At 43.2% G+C, this 27,417-nt stretch overlaps 1 protein-coding gene across 2 annotated transcripts in view; it reads left to right on the top strand.

Moving 5' to 3' along the window:
- Positions 1–27,417, top strand: part of RAD51C (RAD51 paralog C) — a 183,529-nt gene that overhangs the window by 114,670 nt on the left and 41,442 nt on the right. Inside the window, exon 7 of one of the 2 annotated variants that reach the window (XM_082248488.1) lies at positions 3,505–3,565. The exons of the other annotated variant lie outside the window; for it this stretch is intronic. Within the exon in view, the coding sequence (XP_082104614.1) occupies positions 3,505–3,565 (61 nt within the window). The remainder of the gene's footprint in view (positions 1–3,504; positions 3,566–27,417) is intronic. 2 annotated transcript variants of the gene reach the window in all.

Genomic DNA, 27,417 nt, shown 5'->3' with positions numbered 1-27,417 from the left:
CACCTATGTTTCAGGGGCACTGAACACTAGTTCCCTGGTTGCAACGCTGATGAAATAACTTTGCTACCAGTGTCACAGATCCTGAACAAGTATGCAGATTGTGCTTTCAGACTTTACTGCCTTGTTGACCTCTGGGTCTCTTACTGAGAAATGATTGAATACAGAAACAACCAGACAGCATTTTCAATAGGTCAGCAGTGGCAATCCACATATCTCTCTCATACCAGGTTAGAGTCAGTGGAGTAGTCTTCCTGGTTGTGCAGTGTGGCAGAGGACTGTGATTTGCAGCAAAGGATGAAAAATTAATAATCACTTGGCAAATAAAACAGTTAAAGCTGGAATATGTTAATTATATATATTTTATTTGTTTGCCCAGTGTTTTGCTTTAAATCAACTTTAGAAACAACAAATTCACTCAGAGGTCCGTGTTAGCTTTCCCAATTATTTACCATTTTATGTTTTTTTTACCACAACTGCAATATTTGAGATTCAGCTTTTGTACTTGTCCAGTGCTGCCTGTAGTACATAACAAAGGCTACAAGCTGCCTTATACATTCATGTCTGTCATACTGTCAGGGAAATCTCAGCAGATCTTCACATCATACTTATTCAGAGAATTTGTATTCACAGTCACATTGTCCTCAGGGATTTCCTCCCTTGTGTAGTAAATGGCGCTTTATTGACTGGGTGCAAGATGCAGTCCCCAGTGGAAACATTAATCTTTGCTCGCCTATTTAATTTGCCTGAAGTGGAAACCCTTTAATTATAAAAGAGGCTTGGGCTGCCTTGAGCTGACTAACTAGATGTTTTACAGGAGACAAAATAATTTCCTTATATTTATTTAAATGCAAAATTAAATCACTTGCCTGGATATGTTTGCAGTTTTACTTCTACTTGCTCACTTTATTTTTGTGCTTGGCTTTGGCAGTGCCCATTCAAAAAACAATATCAGATAAATAATCTGGACAATAATGGTAACATTATGGAAGTTAAATCATGTACCAGTAAGGTTGCCTGACATAAGGGTTTGTGTATTATGAAAAAATATGATTATGAGTATTTTAACTGTTTGGGTATGCTTTTTCAGTTAACTGCATATCGGGTAGAGTGGTAAGACTTCTTAAAAGACAAATAAGGTTTTAGTAATAATTCCAGTGTCACCTAATCTAACCTAGAACTCCCCACCCTGGTGCATCCATGGCAGCCTGCCACAGTGTTTACATCTATGCAAAAATATGCTTTCGGGCTGGCCACAACTGCGCAGAAACGTCTCATAGATATAGATGGAGCCATATATTTGCAATAGAGATGCTCAAGCTGGCTATACTGTGGATTTTCAAACAAATGTGCGTATGAACATTCATACTTCAAATGCTGGCCCAAACAAGCTATTTACTACTGTAACAGGTGCGCTTGCTGGGCCAGCTGTATTAACTGTATGTAGCCTCAACCACATACTGTATATATTGCGCTGTGTTCCAGCAGTGGGTTGAAAATTTCCCCTCCTGAAACAAAATAGAGTTGGGCTGGGTGCTGCTCCAGCCATTCACAGGCTACATACAGTGTGCCCAGCAAGCTCCCATGTTAGTGCCTAAATAGTTTGTTTGGGCTAGCTTGGCTTAAACTATTTAAGGGACATTAAATGTGAAGTTAGGCTTTAAGGCAGCCCTTTTTTTAAATTTATTAAAGGGTTACCTAATGTACCACAACAGACCACAAATCGTGCATTCAACATTCTCCACAATGTACTGTAGTGCATTGCACTAGGTTGTTGCATGTTAAAACTCAGGTGCGCTGGAAGATTGTGTTGGAGTGCCATTGTAAAGCCCCGTACACACGTACCGATGGTCGGCATACAAATGTTCCTCTTTTCTCCCCGGGATGTCGGTGTCTGTTGAAAAGTGCAAAGACAGCACAAGGACAGCACAAGAATTTTGTCTGCAGACTTCAGCTGACTGCAGAAGTGATGTCATGTAATGGTTAACTTTCCCTGTGTTTTTAATTTTCTGAGCATGCCCAGTCTTGCAAATCTGCGGTCTGTCGGCCGAATTGTGTACTGACAGGCGAACAATCGTCCGTTCTGGTGTCCGCAGACAAAAATTTTCATGTTTGCAAGAAAGACTTTTGTCCGCGGATTGTGCGCAGACATCTGTCGGAGGCACCATACTAACACGCGTACAATCGGCAGATCTTTCGTCCGCCGACGTTTGTATGCCGACGATCGGTACGTGTGTACGGGCCTTTATTGAAAGGCGTTGTGGTGCACCAACAATACCATAGCGTAATGATGCAAACCCAGACTAGATTAAAAGCATGTATTATATATGAATCGTCTAGTTGACCTTTCAGTTTAAACCAGTATGTTTAAATACATTCCAGGTGCATCAAAACAAAAGTTATTCCGGATAATATACATCCTTTTCATTTTAAAGAGACCTACCCTGAGTCAAAAAGCTTTTCCACTGACAGCATGCTGCAAAGAAGACCCCTTGCTTTCTGTGTGGAAGCAGCAGGCTCTCTGCAGAGGTCCAATTTTCCCTCTGCTAAGTCAGAGCTAGAGCTCTTCAATCAGCTGGGAGTGTGAGTATTGCTGTTTGCAGAGCTGTAGGTCTAAATCAGCAGGGGTGGTATCAGAGCTTAGCAGAGAGATCACTGCTTCCACACAGAAAGCATAGGTCCTTCTTTGCAGCGTGAAGGCGGGGAGCAGCTTTTTCTACTTTGGCTGTGGCTGCTTGTTAATGCAATCAAGCTATAAGTCTTGGAATACCCTTTGTTTGGATACGCCTTGGATATACTTTGTCTTTATAAACTGGAAGGTCAATTGGGCTTCAATAAAGATGATTTCTAAAATAAATCCATGATTCCTACACAAAAAGTATAAAATGAACATGGCAGTTCATTGGATATTAGGCTTAAATGAGTATAGATATGTTAATGATTCATGCAAACACTATACACTGATGGCTGTCAGTGATTGCTATGTTTTATGGACACTTAATTGTCTGTAGGCTCCCCAACTGATTATTGTGAATAAGGAAAACTGGCTACTTTGGATCTTCCTGAGCTGGTCGCTTCTGTTCCCGCAATTTACTTTATTTGAAAGAACAGACTCTACCTTCCTCTAATGTTTTCATTTACAAGTATAAATCTCCCCAGGATCTGGGTCCTGGTGTCTGACTGCACACACATCAACCAACTCCTTATGTACTTTCAAGGCTTCATGTGCTAATGTGTTGGCTGGTGTTCCTCCGGCTATGGCTGTTGTCCTCCTAATTATACTTATAAATAAATGGGTAATTTAATTAGTTCCAGTAGACAAGCACAATATGGGGGAAAAGGAGTTCTAGTAGAAGGGATCTTGGTACCAGTGCACCAGAGTATGTACTGTAGTAACCGCTGCATGCTTATACACATCAGATTCTTCTCAAACTAAGTTTTTTGTATTCGGTGGAATTATCAATGCACACTGCCACAATTTAAATACATTTTTTGTTTCTTTTCCAGGGGACAGTTGGGCACATGCAGTAACCTGTCGTTTAGGACTTCACTGGGAGGGTATGCAAAGGTGTGTGTATATATATATATTTGTGTGTATATGTGTGTATGTGTGTGTATATATATATATATATATATATATATATATATACATACACACACACTGTTTTGTCAAAAGTATTGGGACGCCTGCCTTTACACACGCACATGAACTTTAATGGCATCCCAGTCTTAGTCCGTATGGCTCAATATTGAGTTGGTCCACCCTTTGCCGCTATAACAGCTTCAACTCTTCTGGAAAGGCTGTCTACAAGGTTTAGGTGTGTGTCTATGGGAATGTTTGACCATTGTGCATGTGCTGGAACCCACTCTACCATGCCCACACCCCCGTGCTGATATGTCAAATGATCGTGTTGACTTCCAGCTCCTCATTGAGCCCACCCGGCGACATGGACCCAAGCGTAAAGATCCAGAATGTTTCTTGCCTGCACAGGATCGAAAACCTTTCACCTTCTGGGAGAGTCATAGATATGGCTTCAATCCTGGCGATGTTCGCCGGTTTATTGAGCAGAAAAAAGACAAGCACAGCGTGCCAAGACACTTCTGTAAAGCGCATGGTGGGGATACTGCAGGCCTGGAACTATTTGGGATTGAAGCCATATCTATGACTCTCCCAGAAGGTGAAAGGTTTTCGATCCTGTCCAGGCAAGAAACATTCTGGATCTTTACGCTTGGGTCCATGTCGCCGGGTGGGCTCAATGAGGAGCTGGAAGTCAACACGATCATTTGACATATCAGCACGGGGGTGTGGGCATGGTAGAGTGGGTTCCAGCACGTGCACATACACAGGGTTACCAAGGGTAGGGAACATAGTCCCTCCCCTGCCATGTGTCTGTGAAGTGTGCATGGAGGCATACGCCATTCGTGTCCACACAACAATATCTGAGCAGCTGGGTATGAGAGTAGGTGTATATGTATAGATATATATTTGGGGATACTCAGGGTGTCACCACCGATGGGTATGTGTAGGTATATGTATTTCTCATGTGTGTGTGTATATATATATATATATATATATATATATATGTGTGTATATATATATGAGAAATATAAACAACTGCCGTGTAGTATATTTGGTTGGCCTATATGGAGTAGTATCCTCATATACTAATTGATATTTGCATATGTGCCATATGGAATTGAATCTTATCTTACTGAATTCAAATGAGACTAGTATTTTTATATATTTATTATGTGTATTATCCTGACTTATGAAATTATCCTGGTAGATGGATGAGAGATAATGTGGAATTAATATGATCCGTCGACTATTGGTATTAGGAAATGCTGATGTAGCTTAGAGTCTTATATACATATATACTTTTAGGATACGTTTATGTATTTTTAGCAGGAGACAACCATTGCTATGTAGGGAATGTGATATCCAAACATGTATCTATAATAGCTCTGGTTAATATCTGCGCTGGTATTAGATTGTATTTTAGATTTTAAATTGTATCTTAAACTGTATTTTTAATATATGTTTTTTAATATATGGTTTTTAAAAGTGGATAGCCCCTTGCTTCTCCCGTCCCAGCCAAGGTGGATAAGGATTATTGGTTACTGGCCCCTTTAAGAATACACAATTAAATAATTAGGGCCGATGGTATCCCGGGTATATAGGGAGGGGCGTTAGCAGGAAGCAAGGTGGGACCTGAGGAAGGAGGCTCCGCCTCCGAAACGCGTTGTCCGTAGTAACAGCAGAGGCAGTGCACCCGTGTCTTGAATCTCCCACCTCGCAGCTCCGTACAACTTGTGGCTCCGGCTTTGGCTGAGGCTCTCCTGAGGCGCCGTAGATTACAGTATGTATTCAAGTAAAAAACAAAACCTCCTGCGCTTAAGTGCTGTCTGATGGAGTAGAAAGAGGTGCACTACAAACTCAGATGTAAAGAGAGCTGTTTGGTCTTGCTGCCCCCTTCAGGATCAAGGGTATCCAGAACCACTGGTAGAAAAGACAAAAAAAGAAAAAAGAGGGGCGCACCGACCTAGTGCATTACCATAAAAACTTTTATTAAAATATTAAAAGGTGTACAATATACTCACAAGACTGGTGTGGTACAACACACATCAAGAATAGCATATACAGTCTCCAAGGTAGCCAGGTCCCAATAGTGACAAATGGGCATACAGATAGTCGCATGGGGCTGCTGTGGCTAGGCTGACGCGTTTCAGGGGCGAGCCCCCTTCCTCAGAGCCAGAAAAGATGCTGCTAGATCACAAGCCGAACGGTCAAAGACTAAATGGAAGTAGGCCCCACCTCTTCCTGCTCCACCCCAACCCTAAGGGCGGGACAGAAGGGAGGGGGGAAGTGAGAAAAGGGAAGAAGAGTCCGTTTTATTCTTCTCCTTTCTCTTCTCCCCTCTTCTTCCCTTTTCTCACTTCCCCCCTCCCTTCTGTCCCGCCCTTAGGGTTGGGGTGGAGCAGGAAGAGGTGGGGCCTACTTCCATTTAGTCTTTGACCGTTCGGCTTGTGATCTAGCAGCATCTTTTCTGGCTCTGAGGAAGGGGGCTCGCCCCTGAAACGCGTCAGCCTAGCCACAGCAGCCCCATGCGACTATCTGTATGCCCATTTGTCACTATTGGGACCTGGCTACCTTGGAGACTGTATATGCTATTCTTGATGTGTGTTGTACCACACCAGTCTTGTGAGTATATTGTACACCTTTTAATATTTTAATAAAAGTTTTTATGGTAATGCACTAGGTCGGTGCGCCCCTCTTTTTTCTTTTTTTGTCTTTTCTACGCGCCGTAGATTACGTTGGTATAGTGCGCAGGCGCACTAGAACCGGCATCCGGTGACCAGGCAACACAGGAAGTGAAGGAGAGCGGGGAAACAGCGGCGGCAGCCGCGAATGAGGAGACCGCAGAGTCACCATCTGGAGGGACGGGAGGAGCGAGTAGCTCCTGTTGGAATGCTGTAAAGCGATTGTCTTAAAGGAAAAGTGTGAGTGCAATTCCAATGTACTGTGTTGTTGTCCCTTATTAAAGCGTTATTGCCCGAGGTTGCGTGCGCTTTTCTTTACAGATTTGAATTGTTTTGATCCGCCCCCCCCCCAGTGGAGTAAGAGAGGAGCAGCAGCAACCAGGACATTTCAGCTATAAAACATACAAAGGAGGTGAACACATGGACAGCGCCATGGGCTGGTGAAGTACTCCTCTTTGTACTTGTTGTATATCAGCATGTGCAGAATCTGTCCTTTTTGATTGCACTCAAAACAAATCCTGCAATTTTTGGTGCTGGCTCCAGCAAGTGCACCTGCCATAGAGATGGATGGTTTTGCATAATGCACCACTTCGTCCAAAAAATTGTTGCAATTACAAATGCTTAGACATCATGTTTGACTCATGTTTATATTGGTATGACACAAAAAGTGGAGAAACAACAAGCCAAATCTGTCACATTTCATGTAAAATTCCAAAAATGGACTGGCAAAAATTATTGGCACTCTCAATTTAATATTAGTACACCCCTTGGAAAAAATAACTGAAAACATTTGCATTCTGTAACCATCAATGAGATTCTTACACCTCTACTGGAATTTTGGACCACTCTTCTTTCGCAACTACTGCAGGTCTCTCAGATTGGAAGGGTTCCTTTTCCCAACTGCTGTTTCGAGATCTCTCCACAGGGGCTCTATGGGATTTAGATCTGGACTCATTGCTGGCCAGTTCAGTACTCTCCAGCACTTTGTTCTATAACCATTTTTAGGTGCTTTTTGAATTGTGCTTTGGGTCATTGTCCAGTTGTATGACACATGACCTCTGACAGAGAACCAACTTTCTTACACTGAGCCCTACATTACACCCCAGAATTCTTTAGTAGTCTTCAGATTTCATAATGTAATGCACACGGTCAAGACATACAGTGACTAAAGCAGCAAAGCAACACCAAAACATCTGTGAACCTCCACCATGGTTGACTGTAGGGACTGTATTCTTTTCTTTAAAGACCTCCTTTCTTTTTCTGAAAACCAGTAGAATGATGGACTTTGCCAAAAAGCTGTAACTTTGTTACATCTGTCCACAGCACATTCTCCCAAAAGGATTTTGGCTTCCTCAGTTAAGTTTTGGCAAACTCTCTGATCAATTTTTCTCTTTCGTTCACTTCCAGGGAGATTAGCTACAGAGCCATGGGCTGCAAACTTCTTCACACTGTTGGACACAGGAACATTAGGATCTCTGGAGATATATTTGTAACCTTGAGATTGTCCATGCTTTTCCGCAATTTTTGTTCTCAAATCCTCTGACAATTCTTTGCTGCTCTTTCTCTTCCCCTTGCTCCAAGTGGCACACAGTTACACAACCGAAAGTATCGAGTCAATTTTCACCATTTTAACTGGTTGCTGGGGGGATTTCTATATTGTCAGCACCTGTTAAGTGATACAGGTGAGTTATATTACAAATTACAGGAGCATCACAAACTTGGAATGCAATTATTTCTTACAATTTTGAGAAGGTGGCAATCATTTTGTCCAGTCCATTTTTGGAGTTTTGCGTGAAATTTGTCAGATTTGGCTTTTTGTTTCTCCACGTTTTTGTGTCGTACCAATACAAACAAAAGAAATAAACATGAGAATGCCTAAACATTTGCTCTGGGCGAAGATCTTGCATTATCTGACAGAAATGCAGGGGTGCCAATATTTATGGCCATGATTGCATGTATATTCCAAGCAAATTATTCCCAGAGTTTTCTTTGTAGTTTTTAATGCATATACTCTTCTTTTAAATTTACCGCTGTTTATGGTTTCTTATTTATTATGCATGGACTGTGGGAGTTTGCCTCTTTTTGAAATGTAAATAGAATTTACCGAAGGTGTTTGTGCTCATTGAAGCACATAAACAACAGATCCAGTGTTTCTGTCATGCTGTAGTCAGAGCATAACACTTGGTCCATTATTTGTTTGTTTCTAATTCAGTGATTTTAAAATGCACAAAACATCTTTCATCCTGACTTTCTTCTGGATTAGTACGTCTTTGTCAGCAATAAGTTGCCATGGAGTTCGCAAAAAAAAGAAAGCTGTGAAAATGCTTTTACAATACATAATTTGTTCAGCTGAGTAGAATTCTACTCTCTAAGATTACATTTACGAAAATGCTGTGCCTTCCTAACACGGTTCTCATAGGAAGATGTTTAGCTCTTCACAATGACGAGTGGCGTCACTGTATTAAAGAATTTCCATATGTTTTCAACAATTTAGTCACGTAATTATAAAATGGCAGCGTCTTTGCCAGTACATAGTACTTGAAAGCTGGCAACTCGGCTGTGGGTACACATAGGCACTGTGTTATGTCTACAGGTTGAATAGTTACTATGAATTATGCATATTTTTAAAGGAAGGCCGAGGCTTGTGTGTTGCTCACAGCAACAAATGAGGTGTCTAACTTCTTTATTTCAAATAAAGCTTTTGTATATTTGCCCATCATGCATTGCCATTTTCAACTGCAGCTGGTTCAGACATGACTACCACCTTGGGTAAAAGGCTGGATGAAAAATGTTGCTGCTAACCTATGCTTCCTGTGTATTATTGCTGAAATAGCATATACATCCATACTTATATGTTTGCACATCAGTAAGAGCTAGCTTGTACGTTAGCTGGGAATTTTTGTTTGTAGTTTTAAGGAATGGTTCACACCAGAATCGCACAGAAATGCAGCCTGCGTTCCTGTGCAATTCCTGTGCATTCCCCTGCTGTGCAATTTTGTTCATTTGAATGCACAACAAATCACATTGAAAGGCACAAAAGTAGCGTATGCACTACTTTGAAAAATGCTCCGCACCAAATTGCATGGTACTTCAGTACCCTGTAATCTGGTGGCCGCAAATGCACTGCATATGCGTTCTGTGTTTGGTGCTATTAATGTTTTGGCCCTCGCAGTAGTGCATTATGAATGCAATGCAGAAAATGCTAATGGAATGCACCTTTCCCACACCACTTTCTGGAGTGAACCAGCCCTAAAAGCATCAAGTAGGGTTTCTTTGGGCCGTGGGATAGTTTTCTACTAATGCACTGCCGTCTAATATTTTTTGATCCATTTTAAAGGGATTATCCACTTTTGCTTCCATTAAAGTGTTACTAAACCCACAACCCGTAAAATCAGTCTGTATATGCAGTAAAGCATGCTTAAAATGTATAAGAGATACATGACCTTGCGCTTTGTTTATCACAGTAAAGCATGCTTGTTACATTCACTGTGGAACCTAAGGGGTTAATCCTCTCCATTGTGTTTAAAGGCAGTTTGTTCCTGGCTCTCTGATCCTCCTCTTCTTTAACCGACTCCAACCCATCTACTGATAGAACAGAGGATTAGGAGTCAGGCTGCACATGCTCAGTTTGGTGTGTATTGCTAGAGAGGTTTTTTTTTTTTTCTTGGGAGAGTGCATGTGATCAGCACTGTCTAGACATAGGATCAGGGGAAAATAAAAGCTCCTCCTACAAGTTTTTTTTAGACACTGGTAGAAGTCACAAGACTGCTGATGAGAAAAGGTATTTAGCAGTTTATATTTACTAAAATGATTGCATTTCCATGTTCGGTGTACTGTGGGAAACCAGATATCGTGAATGCAGAGTCCTGGGTTTGGTAGCACTTTAAGTTAATCATCAGTAATTTACCACTTTAGTTTCCACTTTCATGCTGACCAACAAGGTCTTCTTCGCTGAGACCTCCACTAATCACTCCTTTTCTGTGTAATCTCATTACTTGTAGTGGGCTACAGCATGAGCTGATTTGTTTAAAAAATAAATGAACAGGCTTGAGCTCTTCAGCAGCCTAAAGCTTGGGTACACACGGGCCGAATGCCAGGAGACAAAGGGCAGTTCAAAAAAATACGTCCAACATTCGGCCCGTGTGTATGTCGTTCTGTCCAACAGAAGCCAGCCGTGCATGCTGGAAAACCAGCAGCCGACTGCTTCCTGATGAGCGTTCTCAGCCAATAGCAGAGAGCGGAGATCGGAGTGTGATTTGGGGGGGGGGGGCGTCCCCCTGTCAGAATACAATATCTCAGCGGGGGAGATCGCTGTACTTATTTTGCATAGTTAGTATAATGGCTCCTACAGTTTTTTTTTTTTTTTTTTCTTTTCATTTAGCCCGCTGGGTTGAACAAAAAAAAATGAATAGTGTGTACCAGGCTTTAGGATAGGTTTGCAAAGATGCAGAATGTAAAGAAAAACACTCATTATCTTTGCTACACAGGCTCTATTTGGTCCTGGTTGAGAATGCTGTGCCAATAGGGGAACTGCCTGGGAAAGTGATTCAAATCAATGAAAGCCTATGGCTTGAGTGTTGCATTTAGTGCTCATATCAGCACATGCTCATTTAACATATAACTTAGTACACCATTACAGACCGTGCAAATGGGAAGCATTTAGTAGGTGATAAAAATGTATTCCAACGCACCCACATTTTAAAGGAATTCACCTTACAGCTGCTGCTTTACACATGGGAAGCAGCTGATCAACAGATTGCGAATAGGATAAAACCTAATAGCAAGTATGCATAAATTGTCTCTCACTTCCTTTTTGAAAGTAGAAAACCCCTTTAAATTGAGTATTTTAGCAGCATATATGAATTTTACTTATTGTACATCTTGAAGATTACAGAAGAAGTATTGGAATTGGGTGGCATGACAGTGTAAATATTTTTAGAATCAGAACAAAAATAAAGTAGTTGCCTTGTCATTACCGTACAGTTTGCTTCTACTACTTGTATGATAAGTTTCTATCATGGGTAATAAACTATATTGTCAAAAGTATTGGGACACCTGCGTTTACGCGCACATGAACTTTAATAGTATCCAAGTCTTAGTCCGTAGCATTCAATATTGAGTTGGCCCACCCTTTGCAGCTATAAAAGCTTTGAGATTTGTGAGTGTGTCCATGGGAATGTTTGACCATTCTTCCAGGAAGTGCATTTGTGAGGTCAGGTACTGATGTTGGACGAGAAGGCCTGGCTCAGTTTCTCCAATTCATCCCAAAGGTGTTCTATCGGGTTGAGGTCAGGATTTCTGTGCAGGCCAGTAGTGTTCCTCCATCCCAAACTCACTCATCTATGTCTTTATCAACCTTTGTGCACTGGTCCAAATCATTTGGTGGATTATGGTGTGGGGTTGTTTTCTCTTCCGTTCAATGACAGACACCGCTCCATATTCTGTACCATAGGGTTATGCTGCCCTCTACAGGAGTAGGACTAGGCAGGCAACACAAAAGCTTGGCAACGCCCCGTGGGCCGTCCCCAGCTGGCATAACCCCCCCCCCCTCTCTGCTTAGAGATACTCAGTTTTTGTTTGCCTAGTTCAGAAGTAGGACCTGCCAGGCCCTAGGTCCTGGCTTGTCTATTTTTTGCTGTTTGTTTTTAGATTTCTTCCTGGTTTTTTCCTGTGCAGATCTTCTAGAAACTGCCGGGTTGAGCGACGGGCTGGACTATCGAAGTCCCAGTGGTCCCCTCATCCCTGCCAGCGAGCGCGTGCAGACAGTAGCTCCGCACTCGTTTGGCCACAACATAGCCCCACTGGACGGGGGCTGGCCCACGAGTTAAACGTCTTGAAAGGTCGCATATGACCGGGTCTCGGCCTAAGTCGCAGCATTCCTTCTGGTTCCTGTCTTGGGCGTTGTACCTCCATGACAGCTGGATCGGTAAGTAAGGGCCCCCTCCTCTCCTTCAGTGTGGGGAGCGAGTACTCCCTGGGGTGGTTAGTCCCTCCGGGGGTTCTCTTCCACATCCCTCTCCCTCCCCCTCTTCCCCCTCCCTGGGTGGCTTTGAGCTGGCTTGTCTGCCGTGCTCATGGGGGGGGTGGCTGGGCCCAGGCTTGTGTCCAGTACGACCCTTAATGGTCCCAAGAGGCTTTGCTGTCCGGTATCCCTTTGAGAAGTTGCTTTGAGGAAGTGGACAGTTCCAACAGTGGTGGGTTCCCCTATTTTCAGGTTGACTAAGGCAACCATGTTTACTATGGCTGGTGCTTTATTGCGGCGTGTGGGTAGCACTTTTGCTTTTGGCCATGGGAGGGGCAGACAGTTTCCCACCACCTATGGCGAAGGGGACCAGGGTCTGCAGTTTGTCTGCAATTCATCTTTAGATGCAGTTCCAGTGAGTCTCTAAGCTGTCTGTCCCGGCAGTGGTGCTTAGGCATGTTTTGTGGCTAAAGTGTTGGTCTGCGGATCAAACCTCTAAGAAGGCCCTGACTGAATTGTGTTTTCAGGGCAAGCACCTGTTCAGGGCTACCCTGAAAGACATCTTCAGGAGTCTGACGATGGGATAAGTACCTTCCTTCGACAGTCTGGGAAGGAGAAGTTGCATCATCGGCGGCGTGGGACTTCCTTTTCAGCCAATAAGAAGATTTTTTTTCGTCCCTTCCAAGCCTTTTCAGGAGGTTTTTAGCTGCCTTGGTCTGGCAATAAGAGAGCAGGCTTCTCCGGACCTGCTGACAAGGCCCCCTTCGGCCTGAAGGTTTGCCCCCATCCATATCTGGGGTGAGAGAACATTCTCGGGTCAGCGACCAGTGAGTCCATGAGGTGATTGTATCCAGTTCCAAGACAGAATTCCGTTCTTATCCTCTGGAAAGGTTCTTTCCTTCTAATGTGCACCTTCCCCCGGATTGGCTACAAACTCTGTTGTGGGTAGGGCAGGACTTGTTGTCCCAGGGCGTGATCGTCCCGATTCCGGAGTCAGAACATTTTTGGGGGTTTTATTCATACCCTTTCAGGGTTCTCAGGAAGGTGGGCAAGTTTGCCTGATTCTGGACCTCAAGGCCCTGGACCACTTTGTGCGGGTGCAATAATTCAGGATGGAGTCCTTTTGGACAGTGACGGTGTCTCTGCATCAAGGGGTTCCCTGGTTTCTTTAGATGTCAAAGATGCCTACCTGCACATTCTAAATTTTGACCCGGCATCAGCGTTTCCTCTGCTTCGCTGTGGGAAAGGAGCACTATCAGTTTGTGGCATTACCCTTTGGTCTAGCCTCCGCTCCTTGGTTCTTCACGAGTGTTGGCCCCCCGATCTTAGTGTTGCTGCGTAAGTGGCGGATTGCTGTACTGGGGTACCTGGATGACCTCCTCTTGCGAGGAGAGTCTCCGTCTGCCCTGTTTCCGACCAGGAGATTGGATTATCTGGGGCTGACTCTGGAATAAGCTCTAGCCAGAGTGTTCCTCCCTCTGGAAAAGTTGTTGAAGTTGAACTGGGCAGAGCATATTGCACACATAATTAAAGATGATGGGAGGATGGTTACAGAGGACACTGAAAAAGCAACCGTACTGAATGCTTTTTTCTCAACAGTCTTTACACAGGAAAAGGAGGGGTACACTGACCATGACTGTATGGTTAGTAGTAATACACAGGTCTTGCCGGTATGGCTAACAGAGGGTGAAATCAGGGAAAGGCTGGATAAACTTAACACAAACAAATCACCAGGCCCGGATGGCGTACATCCGAGAGCACTCAAGGAACTCAGTAAGGTTATATCTAGACCACTGTTCCTGATATTTGCTGACAGTATTATGACAGGAAATGTACCAGGGGATTGGAGGAAAGCTAACGTGATACCGATATTCAAAAAGGGGCAGAGGCATATCCCGGGAAATTATAGGCCTGTCAGTTTGACATCGATAGTATGTAAACTTCTGGAGGGGATGATAAGGGACTATATCGTAGAGTTTGCTAAAGACAACAACATCATCAGCAGTAATCGGCACGGGTTTACAAATGGGCGTTCTTGTCAAACCAATCTCTTAACATTCTACGAGGAGGTGGGCTGTGAGCTAGATAGGGGGAGACCAGTGGGTGTGGTGTACCTGGATTTCGCTAAGGCGTTTGATACAGTTCCCCACAAGCGCTTAATTTATAAAATAAGGTCTGCAGGTATCGACAGCAGGGTTTGCTCTTGGATACGGAACTGGCTAAAAGGGCGTGTCCAAAGGGTGGTAATAAACAGTGCATAATCAGACTGGTCTGAGGTAGTAAGCGGGGTGCCCCAAGGCTCAGTCCTAGGACCAACCTTGTTCAATTTATTCATAAACAGCATTGAGGACGGGATCAGTAGTTCGATATCAGTTTTTGCAGATGACACAAAATTGGGCAGGACAATAACTGCACAGCATGAAGCAGATATCCTACAGAATGACCTGGACAATATAACGGAGTGGGCAACGACATGGCAAATGAGGTTTAATGTGGAGAAGTGTAAGGTTTTGCACTTGGGGACTAAAAACATAAAAACACAATACACGTTAGGAGGGGAACCCTTGGGGGAATCAAAAATGGAGAAGGATCTGGGAGTCTTGGTTGATGATAGATTAGGCAATAGCATGCAATATCAAGCGGCAGCTACCAAAGCCAGCAGAATATTAGCATGCATAAAGAAAGGGATGTATTCCAGAGATAAGACTATAATCCTTCCACTTTATAAAACTCTGGTCCGACCGCATCTGGAGTATTCTGTCCAGTTCTGGTCGCCAGTCCTCAGGAGGGTTGTGTTGGAGCTGGAGAGAGTCCAGAGAAGGGCAACTAAACTGTTTAGGGTATTGGAGGACCTTAATTTTGAAGAGCGTCTGCAATCGCTCGATTTATTCTCCCTGGAGAAGAGACGCCTGAGGGGGGACATGATAGCAATTTATAAATATCTCAATGGGGATCTCAGCTTAGAAAAAAAGCTGTTCAGTCGAAGGGATTGCATGAGGACAAGAGGGCATACAATGCGATTAGAGGAGAAGCGTTTTAACCTCAGGCAACGTGGGGGGTTCTTTACTGTTAGGGCTACAAGATTTTGGAATTCTCTACCACAAGAGGTGGTTTCTGCGGGAAGTATGGTGGCTTTCAAAAGACTCTTAGACGTACATCTCAAGGATCAGGACATTCAGGGCTATGTGAGATGATTACAGCCACACACACCTACACAGGTTGAACTGGATGGACTATTGTCTTTATTCAACCTCACCTTCTATGTAACTATGTAACCTCACCTACTATGTAACTATGATCCAAAGCATACCATCTCATCAGTGAAGCATGGTGGTGGTAGTGTGATAGTGTGGGCATGTATAGCTGCCAATGGAACTGGTTCTCTTGTATTTATTAATGATGTGACTGCTGACAAAAGCAGCAGGATAAATTCTGAAGTATTTTGGGCAATATTATCTGCTCATATTCAGCCAAATGCTTCAGAACTCATTGAACGGCGCTTCACAGTGCAAATGGACAATGACCCGAAGCATACTGCGAAAGCAACCAAAGAGTTTTTTAAGGGAAAGAAGTGGAATGTTATGCAATGGCCAAATCAATCACCTGACCTGAATCCGATTGAGCATGCATTTCACTTGCTGAAGACAAAATTGAAGGGAAAATGCCCCAAGAACAAGCAGGAACTGAAGAGGCCTGGCAGAGCATCACCAGGGATGAAACATAGCGCCTGGTGATGTCTACGCGTTCCAGACTTCAGGCTGTAATTGACTGCAAAGGATTTGCAACCAAGTATTAAAAAGTGAAAGTTTGATTTATGATTGTTAATCTGTCCCATTATTTTTGGTCCCTTAAATAGTGGGAGGCACATATACAGACTGTTGTAATTCCTACACCGTTCAGCTGATTTGGATGTAAATACCCTCAAATTAAAGCTGAAAGTCTGCAGTTAAAGCACAACTTGTTTGTTTCATTTAAAATCCATTGTGGTGGTGTATAGAGCCCAAAAGATTAAAATTGTGTTGATGTCCCAATATTTGTGGACCTGACTGTAGCTTTTCTTTCCCTGCAATGCAGGCAATAAAATCCATCAGAGCAGAAGAAAGTCACCAGCACACCAATGATCGCTGTTGACATTCTCTTGCTCTGATTAGTCACGGTTCCACCTGATGGTCGCTTCAGTACCCACTTAAATGCACAGCCATTTCTACAGGAACATGTGCGTTGGGAATAGTGCGTTAATATCCATCAGATCCCTTTGTAAAAACAGCACACATAGTACACATAACACTCGTTAGGCGCACATATAACCCTTTGATCGTCCTAGATGTTTAACTCCTTCCCAGCCAGTGTCATTAGTAAAGTGACAGTGCATATCGTTAGCACTGATCACTGTATTAGTGTCACTGATTCCCACAAAGTGTCAAAATGTTTGCTGCAATACCACAGTCCCACTATAATTCGCTTATCGCTGCCATTACTCGTATAAAACTAAATAAATACAAATTCCAGTAAATATCCTATAGTTTGTAAACACTATAAAACCAATCAATATACACTTATTAGGATTTGTTTTTTTCTCAAAATTTTTTGAGTTTTAGAAAGCAAGAAAAATAACATTGAACGTATTAATTTCTCACGGACGCAGCCACAGTAATGTAAAGTAATACAAATGAATAGTATTACCATAAAGAGTTATATGACATAAAATTGTCAATCGTAGTGATTTACTGCTAGTAAACAAAAGTATAAATGACTGTATATAAATCATGGGATTGGATAAGACCACTCTTAAGAAGTTAGGAGCAGTTGTCATTTAACCACTTGCCGACTGCCGCACGACTATTTACGGCGGCAGTCAGCCCCTCACAGGCAAAGTGACGTAGGGCTACGTCGCTAGCCTGTGAGCCTCTAGGGGGCGCGCTCCCGCCCCCGCTCGCTCCCTAACATGTCCACGCGTGTGACCGGCGGACACGATGTCCGCTGGTCACTAGCGATCGTCCGGTACAGAGGGAGAAAGGCAGGCGGCTAATGTAAACAAAGCCGCCTGTCATTCTTCCTTGTGTAAGTGCAGAGATAATAAGGTCCTGCTATGTAGGATTGTATATCTCGGTAGTTACACAAACAGTTACATCTCTTTACAGTTAGAATCACGCCCCTAGGGACACACTTAACCCCTCCTTCTCCAATAAAGTTAACCCCTTCCCTGCCAGTGTTATTTTTACAGTAACAGTGCATATGTATAGCACTGATTACTGTATTAATGTCACTGGTACCCCCAAAAGTGTCAAAAATGTCAGTCAGGGGTCCGATCTGTCCGCCGCAATGTCGCAGTCCCGCAAAAAATATCGCAAATCGCCGCTATTACTCGTTAAAAAAAAATGAAAAATCTTTCCCTTAGTTAACGCAATAACTTTTGCGCAAACCAAGCAAAATACGCTTATTGCGATTTTTCTTTTACCAAAAATATGTAGCAGAAAACAAATTGGCCTAAAATGTTAAAAAATTTAGATTTTTACATTTTTGGGGGGGGGATTTCATATAAAAAAATTTAAAAATATTGCTATTTTTGCAAAATTGTCGCTACTTTTTTTGTTTATAGCGCATTATCAAAAAATCGCACAGGTGATCAAATACCACCAAAAGAAAGCTCTGTTTGTGGGAAAAAAAGGACGTTAATTTCATTTGGGCACAGCGTCGCACGACCGTGCAATTGTCCGTTAAAGTCACGCAGTGCCGAATCGCAAAATAGGTCCTGGTCAGGAAGGGGGTAAAATCTTCCGGGGCTTAAGTAGTTAAGGATCAAGAAGAATCAGATTGTATCCTAATAACTGCTAGGGTGAATAGTTTTAATAAAAGTGAAGTTAGATTGTGTGTAAACCTGAAATTGAGTGTTGTGTTTAGTCATTAAGCCAATAGTGGAAAAATTCTCGGTGGATATATGAAAAGGTTCCCGAAGTCTATTTCTTTAAATCTTGTTGGATGGATTTCAGGAGTGCTATAAAATTGCTTGGGTAGAGGTTTGAGAGTTTGGACGTTAATTAAATGCAGAGGTAGGTTATGGCATCGGGCTCCCAACCAAAAAGGAAGTTGTTTTGGCATAGCGAGGCTATATGAGGTGGCAGGGAAACGTTCAGTGCTCACGATTTAGAGAAGTTTATTTGCAAGTTAAATAAGAACTTGAATAATGAAAAATCTTTCAGTAGGTTTGGTATAGTGGTCAGAGGATCTGAGAGGAATAGCAGAATGTAATCCAGAAAAGCCGCAAGCTTATTTGAATGATCTAGAACATTTGTTCCTTTGATGTCAGGATTTTCTTAGCCTGCACAGCAATGGTTCCAGGTAAGGACAAATATAAGAGGGGATAGGGGACAACCCTGCCGGGTTCCACCTCCCATGGAGAAGGCGTTTGACAGGTGGCCGTTGACCCTGACTTTGGCTGTCAGATTCAAATATAGGGCTAAGATAAAATTAATTATACGTTCACCAATCCCCACAGCTTTAAGTGTTTCTGTCATGTAATGCCAGGCCACTCTGTCGAACGCCTTCTCCACTTTGAGAGAAAGAAAAAAGCCAGGATAGTAGGTGGAAGATAGCCAGTGATATAGATTGATCGCCTTTAATGCGTTGTCCCTAGCCTCCCAACCCCGGATGAATCCAACTTGGTCCAGTGAGATCAGACTGGGGAGGAGGGGGAGAAGTCGGTTGGCGAGGATCTTGGCGAATACTTTGAGATCTAGATTGAGTAGTGAAATCAGTCTGTAGTTAGAGACAATGGATATCCATCCTTGTCAGGTTTGGGTATGACCATTATGTGGGCTTCTAGGGAGTCTCTGCTTAGAGGGGAGGAAGGAGATAGTGTTAAAAGCTTTTATAAAATGTGACATAAGGGTATTTGAGAAGGTTTTTTAGTAGCCAGATGTTAAGCCATTTGAGCAAGTCCCCCCGAGAATCAGGATTCCTGATTGAAATGTTGTGAGAGTTTGGAGGGTAGAATGAAAGAAAGGGACTAGATGCTTGTTGGGTGCATAAATATCACCGAGTGTAATGGGTCTGCCGTGTATGTAGCCTTTAAGAGAAATATATTGGCCCTCTTCATCTTAGAATATTGTTGATCTGTAATGGGCAGTTCTTAGAGATTATGATTGCGGCTGCCTTGGACCTGGTGACAGAGTTGGTGGCGTGATAGACAGTTGGGAAGTAGGAATTATAGAATTTTGGAATGGTGTCAGATCTATAGTGTGTTTCCTGTATGAAGACAACATCTGCTTTATTTCTACGAGCTGATAGTGGGATTTTTGATAGTTTTTCTCGGGCGTGTTGAGTCCTTGAGCATTTAAGGAATACATTTTGACTCGTTTCTGGACTTGTTTAGGGCTAGCATTTGCCATTATGTCGTTCAGGATGGCAATTTGTTAAAATTGAAGCAGGTGTGGGGGGGCGTGGCCGAGCAGCGGATGTAGCCGGACGTGTGTAGCTCTCGCTCCGCCGAACATCCTGTACTATCATCCTTCTGGACACCCGATTGATCTGCTTTTTTCTCGGCACCCGTTCCTCTGCGATCCCCGGAGCACCTGGACCACCCGGTGAGTCCTTCTGTCCGCTGCAACATGTCATCCCGGCAGACGACTGGACTGCCAGGCCCAAGATGGCGCCCAGCCGCAGCGAGGCACTCAGAAGCCTTCCTATAAGGGAGCTGCCCAGAAGCTCTTCTCTAAGCCTGCCACGAAATCTGCTCCTAGTGTGGCGACCACTCCTGCTGCCTCCTCTCCTCCGCAGTCGGATGCCGATGACACAGCCCCACTGGGGGACATTTCTGCACAACTCCCTGCCTGGGACACTGCAGGTAATCCACAGTCTCCCTCCCCTGTGCTTGATGCTGAGCCCACCCTGAGGGACATAATGGCCGCAGTTACAACCTGCAACACCTCTATTGCGGCTCTCACTGTGGAGCTGAAGGGAGTTAAGACTGAAATCACTTTTATGAGGCACGACATGCAGAAGCTCAGGGAACGTACTGCGGCCGTGGAAGGCAGGGTCAGCTCCATTGAGGATGATTTACCCCCCCCTTCAGAGGGAGGTTAAAAATACTGCGCTCCTGGCTGCTCAGCAGGCAGTCAGGTTGTAGTATCTTGAGAATCGGATGAGACGTAACAATGTGAGGGCATTCCGGAGAGGGCTGAGGGGAAGAACCCTGTTACATTTATTGAAAAATGGCTGCTGGAAACTTTTGGCCAGGACTCTTTCACTCCCATGTTCTCAGTGGAAAGAGCGCACCGAGTCCCCATGCGCCCCCTCCCTCCTGGAGCACCGCCCCGCACTTTCATCTTTAAAATGCTTAATTACAAAGACAGAGATGCTATCCTGACCAAGGCCCCGTGGCCTACAAGACAAGTTGGCGATGGACAGCTCCAAAATCTCTCTTTTCCCGGACTACTCGGCGGGGGTGCAGAGGCAGAGAGCGAAGTTTGGGGAGGTAAAGAGGAGGTTGAGAGAGTTGAACTTGCAATACGCTATGCTTTACCCTGCTAAGCTGCGAGTGGTGGCGCGAGACGGAGTGAAAAGTTGAAGCAGTTGTAACTCAAAGCTAGAGTTCAGGCTAGAAAGCGGTCGGGGGAAGAGGATGATGCACAAGAAAGATAGATGAGGGCGCATAAGGGGGATGTTAGGTGAGGAAGATTGTAAATTGAGGGATAACCTCAATGGGGGGGGGGGGAATAGGAGTAGGGCTAGTCAGCCCCAATGAGGAGAACTGGCGACAGGGAGGCTTGTACCCCTGTCCTGATATATAGTACCCACTTAGTGAGGGAGGATGGATGGGTACAGTAGTGAAGTTTTAGGGTACAGTAGATGCATTCAATTTCTAGGATGTTACCACTGTATGGGGGTTGGTACCGGATTAATAGAACGATGAGCGGGGAGTCCAAAGATTCCCGCCTGCTTTAGGAAGATTTGTAGCAAATATGAGGGCGATGTTAAGTGCTAAACAGAACATGGGTCTAACTCGGCTAGGTGTAGGGCGGTAGAGTGAGAAGTGGATATGCAAGTATGGAGGGGAGATTTCTGATTTTCGTGAGATTAGAGATTGAAGAAAGGGCATCAAGTGCATAAAAGTATTAGTCTAGATGCACCAGGGATGCCTGGTGGAGTGAAGCGTACACACATTGAACACTGGTAAAAACATAGGCGGTTATTATCTACTTATTTGTTTCACTATCACCAGGTTTCCTCTTTCCGAGGTTCTGTCATCTTTCAGGCATCAGATAAGTTGCATTTCTTCTTACTGTGTGACATGCTGTTTGTACCAGTACTGTTGCTTTGTCTATTATGCCTTTCTTTTCAATAAAATTTATTTAAAAAAAATAAAAACCAAGGGCAATTAAACATCAATAAACCAGAAATTTTTACCAAACGTAAATTTGTTCTATCTAGCATCGAACTACAAAAGATGGATGGATAAGCACGGAGTAGTATTGGTTATTTCCAGTGGCAAGGCGTCTCAAGCATAACACGATAACACGTCTATCCTATATACATTATAAATAACCGCTACTTTCTTTATTCTTTTTATAGTAAGTGTTGTATGGGGTAAAATAAGGGGGGGGGGGATATTACATTTTCCTTTCTCTAGCTTTTCCCTCCCTTTCCTTTTCTCTGCCCTTCTTTCTCTGTCTGTCCTTAGTCGCTTTTGAGATTATGATTTTCACCTTCCAGGCATTTGGGGCTTAAACCACTGTTACCTGTGTGAGTGATTTTGGACTTTCGGATGAGGGTAACTCATTGAAGATGTAAGAGGGATATAGGTTGTAGTGAGGTTTAGGGCCTCTTTCTATTTCCTTTTTCCTAGTATGAAGGGTCCTGTGATGAGGTTATTACAATTGCACCATAATGGTGGGGGAAGCAAGGGGCATAGTATAGCTGGGTAAATTAAAGTAAGCTTACAGTTGATCTCAAACAGGTGGAGAGGATAATACCGTACACCTTGCTCAGTCTAGGCTATGAGAGTGTCCTGCAGGGGTCATGGCTTATTAAAGGAGATAGAGGAGTCCCCTGTGTGTATCATGGCTGTGTTGCCTAACATTCGAGTCAAGTGTGAATGACCCATAAGTCTCTATTGTCATTAGTTGGGATAAGTGTAGGCGTTTGCGACAGAGATAATTATCTGGGACAGTTTCTTGAGCTCCGCAGGACACTCTGATAAAATGTAGCTTGAGCAAATATACTGAAGAAAGGAAATATATTTGTTTTATGCTAAAGATGTATTGAGTAGCCCTGTGATAGGATAACAAACTAAAACGACTGTAAGGAAGCTTGCATAAAACGTCTTATGAGGGGAGGCTTACAGTGACCTGGAGTGGGAGACTGTTGTCTTGTAGATAAGTCATATTCATGTCCATTAATTCTTCTGAGTTGCAGTGGATAGATCTTCCAGGTCTCATGGTAGCATGGATGACAGTCCTCAGACTATGGAGCTCCTGTTAAAAAAAAAAAAAACCCAAACTTAAGGGCAGGGAAGGTCTTTTCCCTAGGCATTGATGCTTGTGTTCTGAGGAAAACAGGAGGTCAGCGTATGACTCCGTGATGTCCATATCTGGTAATAGTAGTATGGTGCCGATACAAAATTGAATCCATCCAACTCCTTAGGGTTATTTAACAGGATAAAAATGTAAAGAATTAACTTAGGCAGAGTGGAATGAAACCTTGAAAGTACTTATCTTGTTGTGAGGGTAAATACTTGTGCTCCATCAGTCATCTCGACGCGCTTTGCGTTGTTGCAGAGACTTCGTGGGACTGGGTCTCTGTGGTGCGGCAGTGAGGGAGGAATGGTACCTGGGTTCGGAGGGTGACCTGTGGCGGCGGGAGCGCTGCTCTTGGGTGTCCATAGGGTCTCCTTGATTCTGTTTCCTTCTTGCTTCAATAGGGTGGTGATGAGGGTCAGCATACCCGTTGGGGACCTCTACGAGAGGTATGTTCAGGGTTTCACAAAAATATGAAAGGTCCTCTGAGAAGTGTTGTCAGGCCTTGAGTGGAGGCGGAAAGGCAGAAAGGAAACTTCCATCGGTAGTGAATCCCCTGGGGTTTTAGGACTTCAGCAGGGGACATAGGTCTTTTCTTTGTTGCTGGGTGATGTTGGACAACTCTTGATAGATGTGGATGTCCGCTCCTTTGTGAGAAAAGTGAATTCTATTCCTGTCCTTCCTTAGTATCTTTTCCTTTAGCCTGTAATCTATCAAGCAGCAGATTGTATCCATTGGCGGGTCAGATTCCCTACCTTTGGGTTTGAGGGCTCTGTGTATCCGCTCCATTTCAATTGGTGTTGTAGAGGGTCTGTCAAGTAGTTTAATAAAGATGGTGACAACTGAAGGTAAGATATGGTCAGCCTCGACCGATTCCGGAAGACCTCGGACCCTCAGATTGTGTCTTCTGCTCCTGTTGTCAAGGTCTTCAATATGGCGTTGAAGATCACGGAACCGTAGAGTATGGGTGTCTACTGTAGCAGATATTTGTCGGATAGCTGTGCTCTGTGTAATGATGGTTTTCTCTACCTCCTGAACTGCTCCCGCCAGCGCCTGAATGTCTTGTCGGAGGTCCGTGATGGCAGCTGTCAGTCTATTTTTAATATCTGCTGCAATGGTATGGAGGTCACCGAGACTCACTTGTGGATGAGCGTGAGCGGTGCTGTCCTCCCTAGGAGAGTCCGGGTGTGAAGGGGTAGAACCGTTAGCAGGAGAGCCGAAGGCGCGTGTTTGTCCCTGTGAAGAAGCCACCATGTTGCTTCCTTGAGTATGAAAGATCTCAGGCATATTCTGGCTCAGCCCCGCGGAGAGCGTGATCGAGTAGCCGAGGCACTGCGAGAGGTGATCCCCATGTTGAAGCTAGAGATCTGGGGGATAGAGCCTCTTCTAGTATAAGATTTTGTCCTGCAGCAGCGGGAGCTCTGGGTCTAAGCGGCCATCCCCTGTCTTCATCAGGGGATATAATGAAGACATGTGTCACCACACGTAGGGAAGGGGCCAGGATGGACGGAACGTTACACTGGACTTCTCAAGCTGTCACCTGCCGGATAGCGGATCGGGGTGAGATCTCGCACCACACCACCACAATTCACTTTTTAATATAGAAGGCTTGTTATAGAGTGGTGCACTGGAAGCACCTTTTAAATGTGAGTGTTATCCTTATTTCCTCAATAAATATTTGTCTTAAGGATGTCAAAACTATGTCAGTTTCTTCCTTTCATATGTAATATACCTGATGGCTTGAGGGGGAACTGAGGTATACGGAGGATCCTCACCCGGAGGCATTAAGGAAGGAGGCTAATTTTCCTTGACATTCCTTGATATGACCTGTATCTGAAAGCTTTGGAAGGAGCCAATGTATGTAAAGGATCCTTGTCTGGGAGCAATAAGGAGATCCCACTAAGCGTTATTTGACCATTGCTTAACCGCATAGTCGCAGGCTTTAAGGTGAGCGCCCACTCACAAGGGGGGTGCATGTTTTGTTGTGACACTTCATTACCTCGGCACTTTGGAAGCACAGGTCGCTTTATATGACCTTGTCATTTGCACTGTTTCGCACTATTGGCATTTTTTGGAGGATTCGAATCCATCTATTTGCACTGATTCAACAAGAACTGTTTTCTGCACATTATGAACTTTGCATTTATTTGTTAGTAGTAGTTTAGTGAGCACTATTGGCAATTTATAAGAGTTTATTATATAATGGCACTTGTTTAGATTTATTTTGGCACCAATCGGATAATACTTCATTTATAAAAGTGATTTCTACAAAATCTATATATTTTATATATAAATATTTATTTACACTAAATATCACTATTATTTATTGCTTATTAGTTTTTACCTACATCTGTGTACAAATTGATTGGATATTGTTCACCTTACGGTTATATGATATTTTTGCGCACCAATTTTTTTTATTTATATTATCTACACTGTGTGAGATAGTTGATTGTTTGCAGCAATTATATTGTTATTTGGTTGCTCGTAGGATTTATCGTTTAAAAACGCAGTGATGATCAAATACCACATAAAGCTCTATTTGTGGGGAAAAAGGACATAAATTTAAATTGGGTACAGCGCTGCATGATTGCACAATTGTCTGTTAAAGTAACACAGTGCCGTATAGCAAAAAAATGGTCTGGTCATGAAGGGGGGTAAATCTTCAAGTGGTTAAAAAAAGGGTCAGAGACAGCAGCCCATTCAAATAAATAGGGTGCTGTGCCCACACAAATGTTGCACCCACCAACCAAAACAGTGTGAACCTAGCATAACACTGTACAGTGGTGATCGAAAGTTTGGGCACCCCAGGTAAAAATTTGTATTAATGTGCATAAAGAAGCCAAGGAAAGATGGAAAAATATCCAATCAAATTACAGATTAGACATTCTTATATGTCAACAAAAGTTAGATTTTATTTCCATCATTGACACTTTCAAAATTACAGAAAACAAAAAAATGGCGTCTCCAAAAATTTGGGCACCCAGCAGAATTTGTAGCATGCACTGCCCCCTTTGCTAAGCTGAGACCTGCCAGTGTCATGGATTCTTCTCAATCATCGTCTGGGAAGACCAGGTGATGTCAATCTCAAAGGTTTTAAATGCCCAGACTCATCTGACCTTGCCCCAACAATCAGCACCATGGGATCTTCTAAGCAGTTGACTAGAAAACTGAAACTGAAAATAGTTGGCGCTCACAAAGCTGAAGAAGGCTATAAGAAGATAGCAAAGTGTTTTCAGATGTCAATATCCTCTGTTCGGAATGTAATTAAGAAATGGTGGTCATCAGGAACAGTGGAAGTTAAAGCAAGATCTGGAAGACCAAGAAAAATATCAGACAGAACAGCTCGCAGGATTGTGAGAAAAACAATTCAAAACCCACGTTTGACTGCACGATCCCTCCAGAAAGACCTGGCAGACACTGGAGTTGTGGTACACTATTTCACTATAAAGAGATACTTGTACAAATATAGTCTTCATGGAAGAGTCATCAGAAGAAAACCTCTTCTACGTCCTCACCACAAAAATCAGCTTTTGAACTTTGCAAATGAACATATAGATAAGCCTGATGCATTTTGGAAACAAGTTCTGAGGTCCGATGAGGTTAAAATTGAACTTTTTGGCCGGAATGAGCAAAGGTACGTTTGGAGAAAAAGGGGCACAGAATTTAATGAAAAGAACCTCTGTCCAACTGTTAAGCATGGGGGTGGATCAATCATGCTTTGGGGTTGTATTGCAGCCAGTGGCACAGGGAACATCTCACGAGTTGAAGGAAAAATGGATTCAATAAAATTTCAGCAAATTTTGGATGGTAACTTGATGCCATCCGTGAAAAAGTTAAAGAGACGATGGCTTCTACAAATGGATAATGATCCTAAACACACCTCGAAATCCACGGGGGATTACATCGAGGCCTAAACTAAAGGTTTTGCCATGGCCTTCACAATCTCCTGACCTCAACATAATTGAAAATCTATGGATAGACCTTAAAAGAGCAGTGCGTGACAGACAGCCCAGAAATCTCAAAGAACTGGAAGACTTTTGTAAGGAAGAGTGGGCAAAGATACCTCAAACAAGAATTGAAAGACTCTTGGCTGGCTACAAAAAGCGTTTACAAGCTGTGATACTTGCCAAAGGGGGCAGTACAAGATATTAACTCTGCAGGGTGCCCAAACCTTTGCAGGCGTCATTTTTTTGTTTTCTGTTATTTTGAAAAGTGTCAATGATGGAAATAAAATCTAACTTTTGTTGACATATAAGAATGTCTAATCTGTAATTTGATGCCTTTTGGAGATTTTTCCATCTTTCCTTGGCTTCTTTATGCACATTAATACAAATTTTTACCTGGGGTGCCCAAACTTTTGATCACCACTGTACATTCCTAGGATATTGACCTACACTAAGATATATATCACCTACAATTATTATAGATTGTGTGCAAGATATCTGTAACTGATATATGTATACTTGCCATATGCTTACAATACATCCTATTATGTATACTTGTCTTTGGGTGTACCATATTAGGGCCTTCCATCCTTTGCATTTGTATTGAAAACTTTTAATACACTCTGTGCACAATTGTTAGGCAAGTTGTATTTTTGAGGATTAATTTATTTATTGAACAACTACAGTGCTCTCAGTCAATCCAAAACGTAAATAAACCTCAAACACGAATATTTAA

The sequence above is a fragment of the Pelophylax lessonae genome (assembly GCF_965119305.1).
Source record: "Pelophylax lessonae genome assembly, chromosome: 2".
Lineage (NCBI taxonomy): Eukaryota > Metazoa > Chordata > Amphibia > Anura > Ranidae > Pelophylax > Pelophylax lessonae.
The sequence above is the reverse complement of the archived record's forward strand: the minus strand, read 5'-3'. Positions and strand labels throughout refer to the sequence as shown.